This window comes from Lates calcarifer, unplaced genomic scaffold (genome assembly GCF_001640805.2).
Source record: "Lates calcarifer isolate ASB-BC8 unplaced genomic scaffold, TLL_Latcal_v3 _unitig_1152_quiver_589, whole genome shotgun sequence".
Lineage (NCBI taxonomy): Eukaryota > Metazoa > Chordata > Actinopteri > Centropomidae > Lates > Lates calcarifer.
The window spans coordinates 191655-214973 of NW_026115321.1; the positions used below are offsets into that span (position 1 = coordinate 191655).

Sequence of the window (23319 nt, forward strand, 5' to 3'; positions counted from 1 at the left end):
TTACAAATTCGTGTTTCTTATAATGTAGACTAGATTCGCAAATGATCGACTGTTTTATTCTGAAGGGCGAACCATCTTATTTCCGTTCTGGAAATCTTATCTAACTTGCGTCTGACGTGACGTAGCTCTGGCAGCTCAGTGCTCCTGAGCAGCGCCACCCAGCGGCTCGGCAGAAAAACGGCTGCTGTGAATCAACAACACGAATCTGTCGAGACTTTTTAATGACACTGTAAAATAAGAGTCCTGCGTTCAGAATCCTACTGATCAGCACAGAAATACTGACAACAAAATATACTTAAAATATTGATCATTATTGGTATTTGTCTGAAGGACATGTTAAAATCTAGATTCATCTAATGCGTTTAAAAATATGAGGTGATTTTCTAATTCTCAAACACAAGTGTGTTCAGTGAGACAGCATCACAATAAATACAGAAACAAATTCAGGTATGAATCCATTGGATTTAATTTATTTTATATTTGACAGAAAACAATCAAGTATTCATTTATTACAGAAACATGTTTGTAAATCAAACACCTGCAGCCACAGTGAACAGTACAGAGGGTCATTACATTAACTTTACATTCACATAAATCACAGCACAGATAAAACAAACTGTACAGGAGCTGAAACAAGCATCGGTCAGTGGGTCGATCCGTAGCTGCCGTCTGGAGGTCGGTACAGTTTGGGGAAGGTGAGGAGCTGGACGCTGCTGAAGGCGAACTTCCTGCTGCCCACGTTCTTCTGTACGTTCTCCATCCTGCAGCCATCCCTGCGCACACACACACACATCAATGCAGAAACACACGTGCACGTGAACGAGCGGCGAGGCATCGACGTTCTCATAAAAACCAGAAACCAAAACAACAGCAAAACTAGACCAGTTTTTCTAATGACGCTGTTAAACCTTTTCTCTCGAATTAACGTCAACGTCTTGTTTTCACGTTTTTGTGAATGAAATGTGGCGACAGAGCGACGACAACAGGCTGCTGAATGAGGTAATGACCGAGTCTCACAAAAGACTTGAGAGAAATTTAGGATGTTAATGTTCTTGCATGAGGTTCGTGGAGTTTCTTCGTGTCCACAGTGGTCCTGGTCTGTGCTGGTCTACTGGTACTTAGCCAACAGTATGACCAGGCTGAGGATGAGCCAAAGGACCAGGAGGTGAGAGGTCACCAGGAGGAAGGCCACCGGGTACAGGTGACGTCTGGGAGCTTTGGGGGCCAAACACAGCTGGGAGCCAGGAGCTCTGGAGGCCGGAGGGACACTCCCCCGGGTCTAACCCAGAGACAGTGAACCCTGGCTGGGTGTAACAGCCCAGCATCTGCCCCCAGGACAGACGAGACCTGAAGGTGGAGGAGGGGGGTTCGTGTGCAGGTGTGATGAAGATCGAGAGAAGAGAATGGACAATAAGAAAAGAGGGAACAAAAGAAGAAAGAAGAGAAAGCAACAAAATGGAAAATAAGACATGAAGTGAAAAGAAAAACAGAAATAAAAGTTAAACTGAAAATGTTCAGAAACTTAAAAAAAGGGGAAACGAAACGAAACGAGGACAAAGGAAACCAAAGGAGGTGAGTGAGGAAGAAGAGAAGGAAACGACAACAAAGGAAAGGAAAGGAGGAAGGGGATGGTCGGGTTTTTCCAGAGTAAAACACACAAACATGGACACACACACACACACACACACCACACACCACACACACACCTCCTCATGCAGTCGAGTGCGGTGCTGAAGTGCTGTTGGCCGAGTGTGTGTCGCTCCCTCAGTAACACACACTGCTCCAGCGTCACCGACATCGCCGTCCGGTCCTTGGCGCTCTTACAGCTCGTCAGACGAACGCCGTTCACTTTACGACACACCTGCACACAAACACAAGAACTTTGTTTAAGGACAAATTCAAGTCCTGCATTTTCCCCTAACGTTCAGGTCTTAATATTTAAGTTTAGATTTCACCTTGAATGTATGAAAGACTCTTGACATCGCTCTTTTTTTGTTAAATGCTTAAAATGATTCAATCAGTTCAGTTTATATTTGATGTAATGTGTTTGGTGTGTGTTTACAGGCTCCATTTCTGCTGCTTGGGATCAAAAGCTAATCCTGGACGTCAAGTCGAGTCAGTTTTATTTATAAAGAGCTGAATCACAACAGAAGTTTTCTCTTAGCACTTTTCATACAGATGAAGGTCTGGACCATAATCTTTATATTATTATATTTACAAAGATAATGTTTTACCATCGCAGCGATCCACAGAACCTCCACGTTCTTCCTCTTCCTGGATTCTACGCTTCGGTCCAGAGACAACAACAGGTCTGATAGTGACTGGATACCAGCTGGAGACAGAGAGACACTGGTTCAGTTTCAGTGGCTGTAGCTGCAGACAATACGATAACAAATCCACCGTCTCAACATCGCTCACATCAACCTCGTCTTACCCACGTCAGGGAGTTTGTCTCTCAGCTTGTCACAATAAGCTTTAAGGCGCTCACAGCTCTGTTGATTCACTCTCTCCTGCGGCGAGCTATCACCAAACCTGAAAACAAACAAACAAACTCTTACACAACCGTGTTATTTTATCAAACCTTCACTGGAAATCAGAGTAAAAATCACAATATCTGCAGGTCAGATAGAGACAAATTTAAACTAGGTGTTTTTTCTTTCTCCTGATATGATTTTTAATATCAGCTAATTCTCTACAGCTAATACATGAGCACCCGCTGTCATCACACTTTGTTTTTCTTCATTCGTTTATCAACTGCAGCCATTCTCTGCTCTTTCTCGTCACAGTGAAAGCAGCAGAATAACACTGAACAGTTTTTTGGACTCAGATCTGTTCAAACACAGTGATCAGAAAAGTTGGACCTGGAAACAGGATTTTCGTCAGTCGTGACGTCACGACTTAACAAGAGGACAGAGCATCTCTTCAGTTGTGTGTTTGTTTGTGTGTTTGTTTGTGTACCTCTCAGCCAGACTCTGCTGCTGGTTGATCCCAATGTTGAAGAGAACAGGATGAACTCGTATCAAACGCCCCTCTTTCAGCTCCTGTGGCAACGGCCCAAACATCTCCGTGGTCAACGGGACCTCGACGACAAAACTGCCCCTGGTTCGAGATGAACACACACCCTGTTAGTGTGTACTGTGTGTGTGTATGAGTGTATGTTTATGTGCGTTCGCCTCCCACCATGTTCCCCTGAGCGTTGGCAGCAGGTCGTCCGGTTGCTCTGTTTTAGCCTCAGTGACAGCGAACGCAACTTCGCTCAGGTCGGCCACGCCCACCTCCATGTCCTCCAGCATCCCCACCTCGTCACCTGACCCACAAATACACATCATGTACGTCCACATGCAGCCTGTACAGCAGGTTAGTGTGTGTGTATTTGTGTTTGTGTGTGTTTACCGTAGGTGCTGAGCAGGCTTTCGAACTGAGCCAGGACTCCTACAGAGAGAAGCTGCTGCAGGAACTCAGGATCCTCCAGACCTCCATACAGCTTCAACATGAAACCACAAACCACTGCTGAGAGCTGACAGAGAGAATCAACAGGAAACAGGAAATTCAAGGACTTTTCCAAAGCAGCTTCATTCAATCCTTAGAAAGTCTGACGTATCCAGAAATCATGACTGGAGCCAGGAAATCTTCATTTAGTTGTAAACATTTTCATGAGTTTTAAAGCAAAACGTCGCAGATTCTCTGTTACCGCCTGGCTGAAGACGGCGTGGCGTCTCTGTGCGATCTGTGCAGGTCCCCGGTCGACAGTGGGAGCCACCGCCCCCTGCAGGACAACAAAGGTCATGGCGGCTCGCGCCTTCCCCACAGCCTCACGGACGCAGTCCCTAAGAGTGACCACCAGAGGGAGCAGCTGCTCCTGCCAGGAGGACGCCGAGGAGGAGGAGGAAGGCGAGGCTGGAGGAGACAGATGAGGTCATAACTAAGCTGCGTTTTAATAATTTCATAATCAGTTTCTTTGTTGTTTTTGTTAGTAACGCCACATTTCCTACGTTAACCTCCGTGATCTCCAACTTCCAATTTTTTTTGTTCCAGAATTTGTCTCTAGTACGTTTAAAAATGTGAACTTTTGCAGTGTATTTCAGACACACCCTATGAAAACATGAACTTTTATGCAAGAAGTCCAGCTAACATTGGTAGCATGCTAGCTGTGTGGGTTACCTTCATAATCTCTGGTAAACTCAGTCTGGATTTTGTCTTTAGTACATTGAAAAATTTAAACTTTTGTGGTATTTTGAACAGACCATTGGCAGCGTCCCACAGTAAGTTAGCATAAAACAAACCTTTTGACGAAATATTTAGCTAACATTGGTAGCATGCTAGCTGCGTAATGAAATTAGCGTCTTGACTTGCATTGAACACTAGGGAGTGTGCAGACACAATTACAGACACAAAGCAAAACTGTGTGGAAATGAGGTGTAAATCTTCGCCAATCAGTGAACAGTACAGTTCGTCCCAACTCCATAATACGATCCTGACAACAATATTTTCAAACAGCAACATCTGATTAAGTCACGTAAACAAAGACTGAGCAGCAGAGACATGAAACAACATCCCACCCGTGTTGTGAGAGTTTGTGTCCCCCGTGGATTCCTGCTGCTCTGCTGATGTCAGCTCCTGAGGACGCTCCTCTCGCCCCTGCAGCCGGTCCACCATGGCGATGATGCAGTTGAGGCTCTTGGCAACGTTCGCCCACGCCCTGTCCTACACAAACACACACATATATAAAAACTATAACGTTATAAAACTGTCTAAAGCTAGGATGAGGTCTCGCAAAGATACTCGCAACTTGCCCACTCCTCCTCGTCGTACTCCGTGTCACGTTTGTAAACATCAAGCGAAGGCTCTCCCTCCTGATTGGTTGACGAGGTGTCACAGAGCAACCCGTTGCTGTGAACGTGGCTGCTGTTGGAGTTGGCGGTGCACTGCTTGTGGATCGCCAACAGGGCGCTTTTCACCAGCTCGTCTTTGAGCGCGTGAACAAACTGCTCCGTCTAGGATGAAAATGGAAAAAGGAGCCAAGGTTTCCATCAGCAACTTTCTCATTTCATGTATTGTGTTACCTGTGTTTTTCCTTCCCCCTCCTCACCTGTTGAGTCAGGCCATCCAGCACCTGCTGCAGTCGAGCGGTGTTCAGCTCCAGAGAGACGGACAGCAGCTCCTCAGCGAGCCCGAACACCAGAGGCTGCAGCTGGGCCACGCTGGCCAGCAGCTCCCTGGCTCTGGAGCTCTCGTCCTGAGAGTAAGAGACGGAGCTGGAGAGAGACGGAGGAGTAAAGACTTCAGAGTACCGTAATGTAACTAAGTACACTTAGTTGATGAACATACATCTCTTACATCTCTTTCTACTAAACCATATATAACTTACAGTTTCATTAAAAATTATTTGAGAATATCTTGTTTTCTTTTTTTTATTTTACAGCTGCTGGATCTTAACTGAGGATCCTGACAAGTCCAAATAATTCAACAAAATGCAACGTGTATTTGTGTGCTAATCTACAACACAGCATCACTAATCCTGAAAGAGCAGAGATTATAGAGATTAACCAACAGGCAACAATATAAAACGATGGATGGAAAGGAAGAGAAAAGCTGTTCAGAGGACGGAGAAAGAGGAGAGAGGGATGGAAAACAACAGGAGGTGAGGCGTTCACCTGTCCCTGTGGTTTGAGTGTTTGCTGAGCAGTCGTCTCAGTCCGCCATGTTTAAAGGCCTGGTGGTGATCAGCCGGAGCACCGAAGGTTATAACCTCATACCACACACCTGGACACAGAGAGAGACTGTTACAGAGAATAATATAGGGACTCTAGCATCTAAACAACAGGAGTTTAAGACATAAGGAGCAGAGAATAAAAGAATAAGAAAGAAATGAAAGAAAACTCCTGGACATACCTGTTCTGTCTGGATTGATGACCTCCATCCTCTGAGAGTGCAGGTTGGTTGGAACGAACTGAAGGTGTCTGTCAGATTTGCTACCGCTCGACTTGAAGCAGGATGACACTGTTGGAGAGAAGACACAAATACAGAAAGAAATACTGTGCATTAATAAACACTTTTGATATCATCTTACAGCTACATTAAAGGAGGTGCGATCAAAAAGTTCCAAGACTGTTCCTATTGCGAACAAACGGAACGAGGTACAGTAATACGCATACAGCATTTGCGATTTCACCACAGAAAAGAAGTAGCACCATGTCGAAGTCTGCAATGATCTCCATCATGCAGGTCCGGGACGACCCAACTTTCACAACAAAGATCATCACCGGTGATGAGAGTTGGGTCTCCAGCTTCGACCCAATGGAAGACAGAGTCTCTGAGACCAAAGAGGGCATGTCGTACTCTTAGACTGTTGATGCCAGGTTCTAATCGACTGTGGCAAGACATTCAATGCAAACAACCTAAACTGTGGCACGATGGCAACTGATGGTCATGTGACCTTTTAATTGACCTCACCTGAGAGTTTGTCGGAGCTCGGCGAGTGTCTCCTGATAGCAGCCAATCAGGTAGTTACAGTGGTTGATGACATCGTGGCGGAGCCCATCCCAGTGGGGTGAAAGGTCACCGAGCTCCTTCACCTCCTGGACCCTGACATAGAGAGGTAACAAAAGGCTTGTTTGAGATGACAAGAAGTCACAGAAACACTTAAATCCTGTTTGAAATTATTTTTAAACCAGCATATTTTACTTGTACTCAGCTATAAATGATGTTCTGCTCAGGTATTAAATATTCACGACAGTGTTTATTCTTTAACTGTCATAGTACTAAATCACACAAGCTTAAGTAGCTGAAGTGGGTAAGGTTCTGCTATTGTAGTACTTGTCAACATGCACAGAATATAAAGTACATTCTGAAACAAAGAGTTGAAAAGAGTAGAAAATTAAAAGTTTGTATAATGTATTAATATTGATCTAACATCTGAGCCAGGGAGCTCTTACAGGCTCATTACACAACCCATTAAGCATTCTTAAATGCATTTGACCTTCTTCCTTTGGGTTTGCTGTTGATAGATGATGTTTCTGCTCTGGCACAGTGGCTATCAAGGCTAATTACACTGTTCAGCCTTTTCCTCTGTTTATTCCAGGCAAACTGGGGACATAAAACCCATCTCTTTGTGGTAATAAAGAGCTTCCAGACGCTGAGCAAGCTGCACAGCAAATGGAAAACCTTAACAACTGGATATACTCTGCAAACAGAAGAGTAAAGGCGCCACTACACTCTTGCTTGTTGAACAGTCGAAAACCATCGACACTGACACTGAATGAGGGTGGGGATTGCAACTTTCTAAAACTGAGAATTTGACATTCACACCCACTTCACACTGTGATCGGCCTGCTGTGCAGAGGTGAGAAAGTAAGCAGGGTTTGAACTTCCCTCTCAAGCTGGGTTTTTTTCATTTTTAGCAATTCATGTTACGTTTTATATGAACAACCACATATTACATCAGGAATGCTGTGGGAGTGGACATTATACTGAATTTATGAAGACAACAGGAAAAGATGGAGGAAGTTCAGGACTAAATTTTAAAGAGAGGCCTGGCTTTCTCTCTCTAGATAAAAGCTTGAGTCATTATTTTATAATTTAAGGATGGCTGTCCTCCAGCATAATCCAGCCTTACCTGTTTGTGTGTTCACGTATGAGCGCGCTCAGCAGCTGTTTGGGTAAAGAGAAGGACAGTGGCGTCTCTGACAGCTGTTCCCTGACCAGTAGCCATCGCTGATCCTCCGTCTGAAACCTGTACACTTTACACACCTGAGCGCACAGCACTGCAAACACAACGCAAGGAGGGAAATGTCACGAACCCCTGTAATATATGAAGTTATTAAACTGGGGGAAAATACTGCGTTTGCTTGTGTTTGTGTCTCACCAGCTCTCATCATCGGACTGTTTTCTTTGTCGTGGACTGAACTGTGAAGACTGTCACATAAAGCAGGACACTGAGGACGAGAAAGATGGTGTAAAGTAGGTGAAATAGAAAATACAACCAATCAGGGTTGTGACAAAGTACAAAATGTAGTTGTTGTGACTCTTGTGAAGCTAAACCCAAATATGACAGAAGAGAAACCACAGAGCTGTGTTACACAAGTACAACCAGAAAGAGGAAAGTCCAGAGTGAAGGCAACAGAAGAGGTTACAGCATTTTTCTTCCTCTACCTTGTGTTCAGGAGGAGTTTTATCATCGCCATCTCCCTCCATCTGCAGACGGGACACCTTCACCTCCCCGACCTCGTTCACGCCATCCATCGTCCTGATGAAGAAGCAAGAAAATAAATGAGCTTCAATGTTTGGAAGCATAAGGACAAGTGAGTGCGGGGAGGATGTTTACCTTTAGCAGGACAGTGGATTCACTCCTGTTGTAAAGTGATGTTAATGAATCTAAAAACATTAACTCTAGCTCTCTTTCACTTCCTCTCCCTATCCATCTCTCAGCTCAGTTCAGTTCCATATTTTGAAACTGGCAGGATGAACATACATTTACACTATACATGAGGAAGACAATTAACATATCTAGCATTACTAAGTTTGTAAGACATTATGACAATCCACTTTACAAAAAAAGACAAAAGATAAGCTAGATAAGGAAAGTAACTATCATTATTAAGCTACCTAGCCTAGCTAACAAGCTAACAAGCCAAGAGGGGAAAGTAAGACAAACTTAGCAAGCTAGCTACAAACAAGATAACTACAAAGACAAATTTAAATAGAAACAAAGAACAAAAGCAATCTGGGAACAAGATAATGAGCAAGATAAAGCTAAAACTAGCAACAAAGAAAAGCTAACTTAAAACAAGACAAGTCACAAGACGACACTAAGTAGACACAAGATAACAAGCAAGACAAATTTACTAGAAACAAAAAAACGAGTAAGAAATGCCACCAAAAACCAAGTAATAGGAAAAGCTAACTAAAAACAAGATAACATTATATGTGAGGGGTGAGAGGTTAACAACAAAACATATAACTATCAGAACTAAACTTGACAGAGAACAAGACAAAGCTAGAAGCAGGAAACTAGCAAAACAATGTAATTAATAAAAAAGCTAACTTCAAGATAGACAAATTAGACAAAACTAAGTAACTTGAAAGAAGATTAACATGCAAGACACCATTTAGTAGAAACAAGATAACTAAAAAGAAAAGCTAACTAGTAACAAGAAACGCTAGCAAGACACAGATAAAAAGATAACAAAAAAAGTGACTAGTGATAAGACAGGTAACTGAGCAAAGCTGACTATAAACCGGGCAACGAATAAGAAAATCTGACCAAAAACAAGATACCTAGCAAGATAAAGCCAACTAGTAACAACTAATAAATAAAGCTAATCAGAAGACAGAGTTAAATACCAAGACATATTTACAAGGAACAAGATAACAAGAAAGCTGACCAGACACAAAACAGCTCGTGGAACAAAGCTAACCAAAAACAGGATAACTAATAAGAAAATCAAATCAAACAAGATCAGCTAGCAGAACAAAGCAGTAAGAAAATCTAATCTAATCTAAAACAAGTTAACTAATAGTAAAATCTAACTGGAAACAGGATACTTAGCTGGATAAAGCTAACTAAAAGAAGATATCTTGTAGGATGATGATAGAAGTTAAGAAGCTAACAAGCCTCTATAACTGTGTAGAAAAACAGAACAAAACAAAGCAGCTAGTCACTAAGCTCTGTAGCTCTGTGCTGACCTGTGCAAGGTATGTATTAGTAATGAGACACACCTGGACAGCAACATGCCAGCACAGACACACCTACTGCTCACTGCCTACTTACACCTGGATCACACTCACTCACTCTCTGCCTGTGTCTCTCACCCTCTCTCTCTCTCTCTGTTTCAGCCCTGTTTCTATAAGTCTGTTCTCTCTGTCTGTGAAGATGTTGTGATGTAAAAACAGGAAGAGGTCGTGTCTTTCTACTCTCTGTAGAGGTGGAGCCACACACTCTCCCCCTATCTCACTTCCTCTTCTGGCTACAGGTATCCCAGCAACGTCCAATCAGGTGACAACTCATAGACCTGTATGAAGTCTCATTTCATTCACTTTCTTTGATGAGAAATGGGCACAGAGAATACATGGATGGTGTTGAAAGGTGGTTACAGAGTTTGAGATGCCTTTCGGATGTATTTTTGCTGTTTTTAGTTGAGTTTAGTTTGGTAATGAGGGCTTTTGAGGAGTTATGGTGTGTTTGGTGGCTGTTTCCCCAGCGAATACAGTGCAATACAAACAATGTGACACTAAAATTGGAGATAAAAGGTCATAAAGTGATAATAAACAAGCTCAACTTTATTGGGCACTTGGGCAGAACACGTCATCTGTACAAGGAAATGCAACTAAAATAAGATACAATAAATATACAAATATGATTGATAAGGAATATACAATAGATAAAGGAGAAAGTGAAAAAGGTGAGTTTTCAGGGATGACTCAATGTGTTTACCTGAGGCTAACAGAGACGTGAGGCTCCTTGGACCTGAGCAGATCTCTGATGGAGAAGGAAGTGAAACCCAGAAAGCTCCTCTACAAGACAGAAAGAGAGAGTTCAAGTAAACTGCGACACACTGTACATTTTACATCTTTAATCCAGTTCATGGAAGCTTCTTTTTTTTTTTCTACTGGTCCTTCAAAACAATCTCTCTGTTTGCCTGCACAGGAGGTGACGTGTTTAGAATCTACTGTTTTGTTTGGAAGAACAGCTACTTGAAAGGCAGCCCTCAATTGTCTATAAAACAGACCTTTCCTGCACCCAAATCCTGTCTCTTTCTGTGGTAGTGTTTCCCATTTCCATACTCAATACTAATAACTGTTGACTGAAACAGTGATATTCTAATCTTCAAAGTATCCTGCAGTTAGTATTCAAGAAATCCATATATTATAATGTTTTATACGAACAGGAAATGATAAATTATATGTGCCATCGTATATCAAAGAGAGAAATTTTAAGGACTAGAAGTTAAAGCTTGAATTTGAGACTTCGAGTTTTAAATCTGGTGTCTGTGGGGCGACCCAATAGTCGAGTGGTTAGGGCAGGTACCCTGGTCCGAGTCCTGATCCGGACATCATTCCTCTACTCTCTTTCTCTGCATTTCCTGTCTATCTTCACTGTCTACCCAATTAAACTCAGAGGCGTCAAAGAATAGTTTCTCTAGCTCCAGATAAAGGAGTTAACTTAATGTTCAGAGGAAGGACTACAGTCTAAAAAAGAGAGAAATCGACGGTGAAGTGAGGACAAACATGGATTGCTAGTGGTTTTGTGTCTTGAGCATGTCGACAGTTTGTGTAATTCCTCTCTTTGCCAGTAGGTGGAGACAAACGTGTCCCACTGTAACTTTAGACAATGTTAGTGCCTATAATTTTAATGTTTGCCCACCTCTGCCTGTACAGAGACTCAGCCTTCACCCAGCCTCACACTCCCTTTGTTAGAAGAATGTTTTTCCTGGTTAAAGCCTCAGTTCCTCATCTGGTCTTTTGAAAACCGTACACGTGAGTTTATCTGACTGAAAGTAATCTGTGTGGCTTCTGGCAGAGAACCAAACCCTGTTCTCTAGTTTCTACTTCATCAGTGCAGTGTCGGGCAGAATATAAACGTCACCATGAAAGCAACAGGAAAAGTCACGTGACACAGTAGGCCCATTTCCTAAAGGACAAACAGCCCTTAAATTATATTCAGGATGTATCCTGAATTATATTCAGGATACATCCTGTTATCTAAAGGGCTTTTACACAGTTTTAAGCCTCTTCCTAATGTGTTGTAATATTAATTAATAAATGACCCATTATGTCTAACACACACACACACACACACACTCATACAAACTCCTCATCATCATCATGGGGTCACAGCCATGAACCAAAAGCCGCACGGCAGTAAACAGCATTAAAATCACTGTTTCCATGACGATAATCAGAACCTCAGGGGATTACCTTGATGAGTGAAAAGCACTCAAATCACCCAACGCACAAACACACACACAGGCCAAAAGATTCACATACAGCACATCAAACTGAAGTCAAAATAAGTCTGATTTCTGTTCTGGTCTAAGCTTTACACAGTGACACTAATGGAGGATTTCGAGCATCAGATGGATGTTAAGAGAAAGTAATAATAGTTTGGAAGGCTCAGAAATTTACAGAACCCCCAATGAGCCGCTCTGACAGAAAATCAAACACGATGAAGATCATGTTGTGAAATGGCATCTTTATTATCATCTGATGACAATAAAGGTGGATTAATGTCCACAACGATACATCATTGAATGGCTCAAGGTCTTAGGCTTAAGAAACCACGCTCAGTAGCAAAGAAGACATGATAGAAACAGACGTCAAAAAAGCAAATCCTACCATTTGAGAATTCAAAACGGCCATGTTTTAGACAGTTTTGCCTGATAAATGATTAATCAGTTATCTTAAGTGTCCATTAAGAGATGAATAAACTGATAAATCCAAAGCCTGTCATTAGACTAAAATCCTGAATATTCTTGAAAAGTCTCAGCAGTCTTTTCTCATGTGGTGAAATCCTAGAAAAACACAACTACCAGCAGAGAGAAAGAAAGACAGACAGAAATAAATAAGATATTCAGACGTTAACTCCATATAGACGACCTGTTGCCACATTTCCTTGTTTGCATCTGAATGTTTGGGCAATAACACACAAACATACACTGAGCTAATCTGTCTCATTGAGTTCTCAGGCAAAACAAGAGGCTTTTAAGATTACACGCTAATCCCCATCAAACCTAGACACATCTACAAACTACAGTGACAAACTCAGACAACTCTGACAGACTCTACAGCTGAGGTCTGCGACATGTCGTTCGCAAGCTACGACTGAATTATGACTGCGATTTTTGATAACTGGTTACACAAAAAATTAGCTTATTCAGCTGGTTTGGTTCGGAGATCAGCTGAATAAATTTAACTAGTAATATAAGACATGAGAAGCTCTCAGGAGGAAACAGGCTGGAGAATATTTAGAGTCAGTTTATGTGTGCGCATGTGTTTATGTGCACTCCCCTACCTGTCCAGCAGAGGAGCTGTTGTCTCCTGGTGGACCAAAACATGTGGTGCACGCCATCATCACTCTCTGCATCTCCACAACAACAAAACAACAAAAAACAAACAAAAAAACTCTTCCTTTCTGTTTCTGCTCTGTCTCGCTTTACCTCTGGCTTTGTAGTATTTCCTGTTTTCTCACTTTAATAAGCAACTGAAACTTTGATTTGAGAATTCAAAGCTCAGTCTCTGCTACACATTCTTTAGTCCAGACCAAAACAAGAGTTTCTTCTTTCTTTGGTTTCCTTTTTTGTGTTTTAAACAGCAGCTTTTGTCCAAAATTTCAATATAAAGAATGTCAGAGAAGAAAACAGCTCTACGGAGTGACATACAGGACAATAAAACAATACATAAAACAGAACTGAGACCAGCAAGCTAGGACACCATTTGATAAGACTATCTTTGACTTACAGCCTCATCAAAACTGCAGGAAAACCAGTAAAAATCTGCAGAAAAATCAACAACTCAACCACTAAAAAAGTGCAGCTGCAGTTTTAAATCCAAGAAACTTGAACTGAGTAAATTATTCTTTGTCATCTTCCTTATTCTTTCCACTTGTCTCTCTAAAAAATCCAGATAAAAATCATTAATCCGACTGATGTTTGTCCAATCTGTTGACCTCTGACCTCCTTGCAGCCGGTTTAATGTTCCTCTTTCAACATCAAGTCATTGGCAATCAGATATAATGTACTGGGAAGAAAGTATCCTTAAAAATTCACCTTAATTCTAGAAAGCAGGACCATGGAATCAATTAGTCATAATCATAATGATGATTTTTGATAATCTGTTAATTGTCAGACATTTTTAAAAAGAAATGTCAAATATTCAAAGGTTCCTGTTTCTGTGACAATGTGACGGTAATCTGAATATCTTTGGGTTTTGGACAGTTGATCAAATAATAACAGGTATTTTTCACTATTTTCTGATGGTTTATAAACAAAAAAATTATAAATCAACAAAATAATCATCAACTTAATCAGTTATGAAAATTTTCAGTCACAAATTCAACACTATAATTCTAGTACTGCTACTTTTTAAACTTTTTTTTTTTAAACAAAAGAGGCCAGAGTCAGTAACAAGTTACTGTAAAAGAACTCAGACTATAAAAAGTCTAAAACCAACAGATTATTGATTATAAAGCTTCAAACTGTCTGATTGAAGAATCTGATCAGACTCCGTTGTAATTTGATACCCTGCCCCACTGATGAATACAAGGAGGTTGAGAAAATGTTGTGTTACGTGTTACAACGAGAAGTAATCTGAGTACTCTGGGTAGCCTCCAACACTGCAATACTTGGCCTGCAGTTTCCTACCTGCACCTGAATGCACCTGCTGTCATTAAATCTCACTGCACTACTGTGTTTGCATCAGAGAGTCAGAAAAACAACTGTTTGTCAGCAGCAGCAGCTATAAAACAATTTCTCTTGCTCATGATGGATTTACAGACAGTAAAACGAGACAGAAATGTAGAAAAATAAAGCAGAGACGAAGAGGAAGAAGAGCAGGAGCGTCCAGTAAATCGTGAACTCAACATATTCAAACAAAATAATCCATCAGTTATGAAAGATCGACTGAAAATCCTGCATTCGGTCGTCTCCTCTGCTCTGCTCTGTCTCTCTGATCGTCCCCAGATGAAAAGACTAACACACACCGGCCGAGTCGAGTGTCTCTCTCTCTGCTCCCTCTATCACCTCCTCCTCCTGCTCCTCCTCCTCCTCCTCTCTTTTTCGTCACGGGCGAACGGGATTAAAATCGTACGGCCACTGGCATCATGGGAAATATGCAGATTAGTGAAGCGTCCGGTCGTGTTCGAGTTTGGCAGAAACGCAAAGAGAGAAAAACTGAAAATATCTATTTATCTAAAATCTCACTTTCTCCCTGCTGCTGTCCTCGTTTTACCCTCCCATCTCTCTCTCTCTCTCTCTTTGTGTGTGTGTGTGTGTGTGAGATTAACTGAGAAATCAAGTGTGTGTGTGTGTGTGTGTGTTGTGTGTGTGTTTGTGTGTTGAAAACCTCTGGTATTACACATGTACATATCCTTTGCACTAATCCTCTTTTATACACAATTTTGCAGACACACAAAACACACCACACACTCACTGTGTTGTGTGTTGTCGGCTCCTGTGCGTGGTAAACCGTGACTTTGATCCTGCTGTCATGGTAGAGCGGGTAGTCGCCACGGAAACACACAGATGTTACAAACATACTCTCGTCCGGTCCCTGCAACACAAACACACACACACACACACACACACACACACTAGTTGTGTTACTGTGACTTCAGAAGACATTACATTAACCTACACTGATTTCCTGAAGACGAATCCTAACCCTAACCTAAGCTAGCTAAGTTTTTGCTAATGCTATGAAGCTAATGTTAGCATTAGCAACTTTAAGCGGGACAGTTTTATCTGTATATAAAACAAGATAATGATAAAGAGATATTAGTTTAGTTGTGGAAGTTCACAATTTTCTTACATTCACTTAAGATGCTACGTTTTTGCTATCGCTGCATAGCAAACATTAGCATTTGCATTGTTTGGCAAGATAGTAAAATGTCGAGAATAAAGTGTACTTCATCTTATGTGTATTTAAAACAAGATAATAATTAAGAAATGTAGTTTTTAGTTTTAGAAGTTTTCACAGTTTTCTCACATTCATTAAAGGTGCTACATGTAAGTTTTTGCTTTTATTGCTACATAGCTAATGTTAGCATTAACTGCTGTTTGCTCAACGATGTAGAAGAAACGTTGCAAGTTCAGCAGCAAACTTCATTTCCTCTCTCACCAAGAGCATCAGAAAGTGACGCCAGTGTTGACTCTAGTTTTGCCTCTATTTCTGTCTTTTCTTCTATTCTATTTAGCATGCTAACCTGCTAGCCCTGGCCTATGCTGTCTCATACAACCATTTTATCCACCCTCCAGTCCGACATGAGAGGATGAATAAGTAGCTGCTGCCCAGAGGACTGAAGCTGAAGCTCTTGGTGAGTAAACAGCTGTTAACTAACTAACTTTAACCTTAAACCTAAGTCTCAACCCTCACACAGTCTTTTGACTTAGTGAGGACAGAGAAATGTCCTCATGGTTTAGCACTGAAAATCGTATAGCAACCCGAGCCCAGACTAACAACAGGACTGTGTAAACATGGTTGTGTGTGAAAGTGTGTGTGTACCTTCACTATCTCGGAGCAGCAGTGCTTCCTGACTGTGTGAGTGTTTGGGTTGATCACAAAAACTTGAATCTGAACTCCTGTGGCAGCTCCAACTCGACACTCTGAGAAAACACAGTGAACTGGTAAAGTGTGTTTGTATATATAAAACTATTATATAAATACATAAAGAAAAACAGAGCTTATTTAAGAGTAATAATTCTTACCGACACTCAGGTGCAGTGGAGAGACTTTAACAGCAGCTCTGACTCCACCTTGTGGCCACAGAGCAACATTACATCAGTCAGGTAAGTTAATATGCATACAGTGATTTTTACCTGTCGTACACTCACCTGTATCTCCGTCATTTTCCAGGCTTGTGTCACAGTGTGCAGCGGTGTGTGTGTGCTGTGCAGTGTGTGCGTTAATGAGCGTGGCGAGGTGTGTGATGCGTCTCCGCAGTGACTCGCGTTGGCGCCTCTGAGGGCGACGAGCCACGACGCACACTCTGCAGAGCTGCTGGACTGAAGGAGCACGGGAGGGTCGCCGCTCTCAAAACCTGAACACACACACACACACACACACATTTTACTGCTTCAACAGTTTATCATTGTATGTAAAAACGTGTGTGTCTGTGTGTGTGTTACGTACTGACAGCCAGTCGTCTGTTGTCGTCAGGAAGCTTCATAACCTCACATCTCTCCAACAGCAGCACCTCCTCCAGCTCACCACCCTGCACACATAAACCGAAGGTTAATATTTAACTAACCAGAGTATCTGCAATGTTCACCACGTAAATATAAGAAATTTAAGACCTTTTAAGAAAGTAAAATGATACCAAATGACAGAAAACAAACAATAAGGTCTACAACTATTAAGTGCATGAATTTATTGACACCTCTGTCACATTTTGGTCAGCTGTATATAACATTAACTCCCAGTAATATCATTAATCAGTTACATGACATCTATACAGAGACTCAAAACCACCACAAAGACAAAAAAACAACACAAAGAGACACATAATAACTACAGAGAGACTCAAAGCTACTACAAGGACAAAAAACCCACAAAAAGACACAAAAGTTCTGACTAATGTTACTTTAACGTTAAATTCAGACTTTTTAAAACCTTCACTTCATCTCTCACCTGTTTCTTCAGGATGAACAGCAGGTTTCCCCTCAGTCGACAAAACCTCTCACTGAGACCTGAGACACACAACGACTGTCAGTGATCAGAGAAACAACACGACTCTTTAAGTTCTACGACAGTAGAGTCACATCGTGTTTCATGTTGAATATCCAGGACGTGATTCTACTGTTGCTCACAGAGAAGTTCCAGGAAGTAAAGTCAGACTGAGTCAGAGGACCGAAATAGATGGAGACGACTGCCGAGGAGCCGCAGAGCAAGGCAGCTGAACTCAGACTGATGATGAACACAATAGAAGAAAACAGAATAGAACAGAATAGAATCCCTCTGACCTCTGACTCGCAGCGTTCCTTCTTTCTGGAAGTTTCCAGATGTTTCGTCTCTGGACAGAAACAGCAGCTGGCTGCGGTTCACCCTCAGCTTCATCCTCCTCATCTTCATCCTCCTCCTCCTCACAACATATCACCTGTCTGCAGCGACCATCATCATCATCATCATCAGGGTCTGATGTCCATCACTGCCTGTACACACGCAGATACAGGTTTATATTTTTACATTTTGCCAAAAATCAATTCACATATTCTGGCACTTTTCGAGCTACATGATATATTAATGGCTAATAAAGCAAGCAAATGTAATTATCAATAATAAGAATAGTTATTATAATGTAGTACTGTAGTTTTAATTTGATGATAATTTCCTACATTAATTAGTGGTGTTTCTAAAACTTAGACTTTGAGGATAAACGAGACGATGAACGATGAACAGAGCAGTTTAATGGTTTAAAGGTTTGCTTCAGTTTAACAGCTTTAAATAATCATTAACTAGTATGAAGAGTTATTACAGCGGTTATAGCATGTGTATCGAAAGGAGAGACGTGGATAAAGTTATTGGTACCCTTCCTCTTTAAAAAGAAAAACTATTTAACTCAACAAAACTACTTCATATGAAACAAACTGGACATAAAGAAACATTTTTAACACGTGCGGAGGTTTATCAGCGTCTCTTACCGACATTAAAACGGGTTTTTGCGGTCAGAACCAACTTTCCGACCGCTGTTTGTTTTGAGAGGAATCCATCGAAAACCTTTGGACGAGTCGAGTATCGCGAGAGCTCCTCGTCGTGTCGAATCCTCTCGGCTGCGCTACTCATGTAAAACCACAAGATGTCGCGAGAATGGCTGCTTCTAACAAGCCACTTTTAGTTAACACCAGTAAAAGTTGATTTTTAGTGAGGGAGAGAACGACTCAGTTTGTTTATTAAAGTTGTGTCTATTTTATTATAGTTTAGAAATAGTTTAAAAGAGTATACTTCTATTTTACATCTGTAATTATTATGAAATAGGAGTTATATAATGGAGGAAATATTTTGTTAAAATATTTCAATTTAATAATTGAATTTTCTCCTCTGGGTGTGTTTTGGAGGAGTTGGCTTTAAATTCAGATCATTATAACAATATACCACATACTTTGTCTGGTTCTGTGTGTACACATTTGTAATGTAGACACACTACGTAATTTCCTCATAAGTTTTCAACCTTCACCTTCTTTCACTCTTAAATTTTATATGTTTATTCTTTATCTGTTTTACTGTCATAGTTTGTTTGTTGTTTTTCTCTTAATATTCGTACATGCAGTATTTGAGCAGCCATATTTGTGCTTCTATGCATGTACAGTATATGTGTATACGTATATGTGACAGTGAGGAGCCAAACTCCAAACCACCACAAAGATCACACTGTGTTGCATTGTTTGTATTTATTTTCTGTCTTTCTCAGACTGGGGGCCCTGTAGAAGAAGGGAGGGAAAAAAAATTACCAAGAATATTTACCACAAATGACTTGCTTTGTTCTTCTACCACATCTTAATTCCCCCCCCCTTTTTTTTTTGTAATCGAATCGTTAAAAAGCGATCTAGAGTATCTTAGGTTTAGTTGTGGTTTCCACCTCTTCCTCTCTATGTATCTCATTCAGCAGCAGGTCAGAATGGAGGTGGCAGCTCTCTGTCTTCTTCTCTGTAAGTAACACAACAATATAAGATGTATATATTGTGTTTTCAATGATGCATTTTTATGACTTTTTTAGGAGTGACGTTCAGATTTATGACTCTATATATAATTCAATCACATGCAAACATTCATTTCCCTTTAAACCAGGGCTGAATGACAGGAAAAAAGAAAAATCATATTGTGGTTATTTTTGAAAGATATTGCGATCATGTTATGAGTCACCATTTTATATTTTCACTGAAAACAAATATAAGAACAGTGTTGATGTGATTTTCATTTCCAGGTTCCAGGAAGTATACAATCAGAATGATTTTAGATAAGCACAGTGTGCTTTCAACTTTGTGTCGACAGTTTGGGGGAGTTTCCTGTTTCAACATGACAGTGCCCCCTGTGCACAAAACCATGGTTTTAGGAGGATTTAGTTGTCAGTAAGAAGGTTCTAGTGGTCCTGTAGGAGGTTTAGTGGTTACTAAGGAGGTTCTCAGGTTTAGGATGTTTAAGTGGTTGATGGGAAGGTTCAAGAGGTCCCTTCAGTTGTCCTGAGTGTTGTCTAGAAGGTTTAATTGATCATTGAAGATATACAGGAGGTTTTAATTTTCTTAGATTGTTCTAGTGGTTCTTTAGGAGGTTCTAGAGGTCCTCTTAGAGGTTCTAGAGGTCGTCTCACAAACCAAAATCACATCAATGCAAATTAAACAAACAAACAAATACAATTAGAAGCACAATGAGACTAAAATCCATCTATTGGCACTGAAACTGACTTTCTTTGTATTTAGTGATGAATTCCTTGGATTCTGGTCAAGCAGAAGGTAAGATTAAAGTCTGTAAATTGAAAACAACATGAAATTTAGTCAGGGAAATTCTGTGTCAAAGTTATTTGGTCACTTAACGTAACTTTAGCTCGATCTCTTACTATTATATGTATCATTTCAATGCCTCTTTACCTCCCTTTCTTGTCTCGTCCTTACACCTCTCTTCCAGTCTCTGTGACCATTGCCCCTAAAAGGTCCCAGTTCCTTAAATATGAAAATTTTGTTGTGAGTTGTGTTGAGGACGAGCACAGGGAGGAAGAAGAGGAGACGAGGACTGGATGGAGAGTGATGAAGAGGATGGAGGATGGGGAGGTTTGTCAAGGAATCAGTTATCTTAGACATGGTGTTGTTTTTTCATCCATATTAGAAAGTTGTGGTGATTACATGTTTAAGTCTCAGTTCCTCTGGTCGTCCTTCAGGTCCATGAGTGTCTGTCCTCCTGCTCCGTTGCTGCTGCCTTCCCTGCCACAGACAGCGGACTGTACTGGTGTGAAACTGAATGGGGAACAACCAGCGACGCCGTCAACATCACCGTCACTGGTAGGCCTGTGTGATAAAAATGATAATTTCAGGAGTGGACAAGACCATCAGCCCTGCTATCTGTGTCTCATTCAGGTGGTTCAGTGATCCTGGAGAGTCCAGTTCTTCCTGTGATGGAGGGAGACAATGTGACTCTGTGTTGCCGCAACAAAGATGGCTACCTCATGGCTGATTTCTATAAAGATGGCATCCCCATGGTGACCAGCTCCACATTAAACGTGACCATCAACAGTGTTTCCAAGTCAGATGAAGGACTCTACAGGTGTGACATCTATGGATATGGGAGTTCACCAGAGAGCAGACTGACTGTCAAAGGTGAGGAGATGTTTTACGTGAAGTCAGTGGTTTCAGTATGAAACTACGATGCAAAGATTTTGTCCATAGGCCAATACATCTCATCATTTCCTGCTTGTTTGTGAATATCAAGATGTCTGAATTTGCATCTCCATGAACAACTTAAGCAACGGTGGAATTATATGTTGCACTTTATGCAGACGATACACAACATTATTGGTAATGTTCAATATGACTTGATATCTGTGTAAATTAATTTAAAAAACTTTTAAAAGAGGAAAGTTTTCAGTAATCAAGAGTCTATCATTCTATGTAAGTGATGCATTATGCATTTGTTGATCAACTGATCATAAGCAATTGGCAACAAACACAAAATACGAACCCTTCCGGTTCATAGTTCACATCGCAGACATATATATTACTATTAAACCACCATGAAGTGCCTGAGCAGACTCTTAATTAGTCTCCAGTCTCTGTCCTCCCCACAGCACCACCTGGAGACCAGGTTTCTCCAGCTCCCATGCTGCCTGTCTCAACCCTTCTGCGTCACCTGATGGTGGGAACTCCTTACCTGTTGTCCACCATCTTACTGGGACTCATATACAGAGACAGGAAGAAAGGTGAGACAAGATTACTACAAAATAAGTACAATTAGACTCACATGACAATTTTTACCAGTTTAAGGTCAGTCTTCTATTGTTGGATTTGGGATTTTGTGGATGGTTGGGCTGTCAATCAAAATCTCCTTAATTTTATCAATTCATTAATGTAATTCCTAGAAGACAGGTCTGTTTGTAGAGAAGTTACCAACAAGACACTGTATTCTAGGCTGAATAATAAAAGTAGAATTAATCAAAGTAGAAATCACTCCATTTCAGTAAAAGGTAGCTTTGAAGCCATCTTTGTTATTCTTACTTTTTTTTTTTTTTTTTTACCTTTGTTTTATTCATTTTTATTTTTATATTTTTGCAGTGCTGCAGGCTAAGGAGGCAAGCCAGCCATCTGATGTCATCATGGAAATAGCTGTTTAACAATTAGTGACATCACATACAAATTACCCCAAAGATATACCCTAAAATAGGTGATGTCAAAATTCCCCTGATTTTCATCTATGGGTTCTCAAATTGTCAGACTTTTATTATCTCATCTATTTTTATTACTTATAGAATTTAATAAATTAATTAAGTATTTTCATTTCACCATGAGTTAATTTTTTGCTGACACAGAAAATAAAGTGCTGATCTTGGGTTCCGCTGCCTCTGTTTGTGTCACCGCTGTTATAAATAGAGCTGGAAACACATTAGACTTTCTAGGTGGTCGGTTGAGTTGAAACGTTCACTGATTCTGCAGCAGATGGTTTAACAGGAACTGCAACTGAGGCATATCCAATGCACAGTGCTTAGGTAAAAGTACTGTAATACTTTTTATCTGTGGATACATGGTTTCCTGTTTCCTGTTTATCATCTTCTAGCTATTTCAAACACTTACACATCACCTTCAGCTTACCAGCTCAACTACTATTTTAACTGTTTATCGTTAGTTTTAGCTAATTATTTCTGTCATTTACCCATTACCAATGTATTTCTGCCATTATCCATGACTCAACATTATTTCAACAGCAATCCATTACCTTTAGGTAACAATTTCAACTAGCCACGTTTAGCTAACAATTTAAGCTGATTATCTATTTATCTGTTTCAATTATATATCCACTACTTTTAGCTATTTCAAACATCCATTCTAACTATTTCATTTATTCATTTCTTTTAGCTAACTTTTTGAAGTGTCTACTTTTAGATAACATTTTTAACTACCTACTTTTAGCTAACTATTTGAACGATCTACTTTTGGCTTACTATTTCAACTATCTACTTTTAACTATTTCAACTATCAATTTTTAGCTAATTACTTCAGTCATTTATCTAATTTTAGCTAACTGTCACAGTTTTTACATCACATCTCAAATAGTGCCCAGGTTTTATAGCTGACTCATAGGTTTTTGATTTAGTGTGTGTGTGTGTGTGTGTGTGTGTATGTGTGTGTGTGTCTGTTGTTGTTGTTGATGAAGCAAATTTCAATGTGATATATATATTTCAGTATGATGAGATATGTCTTATAGCATAGAGTAGAATGTAATATATTGAAAAACCACACATTAAACCTGCTTACTGTGTCAGACAAGGGTCAGGGTACACTGTGTGCTGTACAGGTCACCAGTCATACACCTACAAACAAGTACATTCACACGTCACACCTACAGGCTGTCTTCCGTTTTACATAACCTATGTATCTTTTAACTGTGGGAGGAAACCAGCTTTTCTGAGGA

The 23319-nt window shown here is 40.6% G+C and overlaps 2 protein-coding genes across 3 annotated transcripts; one reads left to right on the forward strand and one right to left on the reverse strand.

Moving 5' to 3' along the window:
* Positions 1–442: 442 nt before the first annotated feature.
* LOC108886849 (type II inositol 3,4-bisphosphate 4-phosphatase-like) lies at positions 443–17399 on the reverse strand. Its single transcript, XM_018681917.2, is given in 24 exon segments — positions 443–773; positions 1707–1861; positions 2235–2332; positions 2435–2532; positions 2959–3099; positions 3181–3307; positions 3394–3517; positions 3692–3897; positions 4560–4704; positions 4794–4994; positions 5090–5255; positions 5655–5763; positions 5893–6000; positions 6437–6585; positions 7616–7763; positions 7865–7934; positions 8152–8245; positions 10433–10512; positions 15145–15264; positions 16216–16316; positions 16419–16466; positions 16545–16750; positions 16843–16924; positions 17341–17399. Coding segments are annotated over 19 exon segments (2454 nt in total). The 5' UTR covers positions 15250–15264; positions 16216–16316; positions 16419–16466; positions 16545–16750; positions 16843–16924; positions 17341–17399; the 3' UTR covers positions 443–643.
* A 1626-nt stretch (positions 17400–19025) lies between these two features.
* On the forward strand, positions 19026–22240 carry LOC108886848 (low affinity immunoglobulin gamma Fc region receptor II-a). 2 transcript variants are annotated; one of them, XM_018681915.2, is made up of 7 exons: positions 19026–19355; positions 20124–20156; positions 20329–20471; positions 20579–20699; positions 20775–21014; positions 21464–21613; positions 21966–22240. In XM_018681915.2, exons 1-7 carry the CDS (start codon positions 19298–19300, stop codon positions 22022–22024), a joined length of 804 nt encoding a protein of 267 aa, XP_018537431.1. In that variant the 5' UTR covers positions 19026–19297; the 3' UTR covers positions 22025–22240. The 2 variants fall into 2 exon arrangements, with proteins under 2 accessions (XP_018537431.1, XP_018537432.1); XM_018681916.2 differs by having other exon boundaries at positions 19221–19355; positions 21482–21613.
* The last annotated feature ends 1079 nt before the right edge of the window (positions 22241–23319 follow it).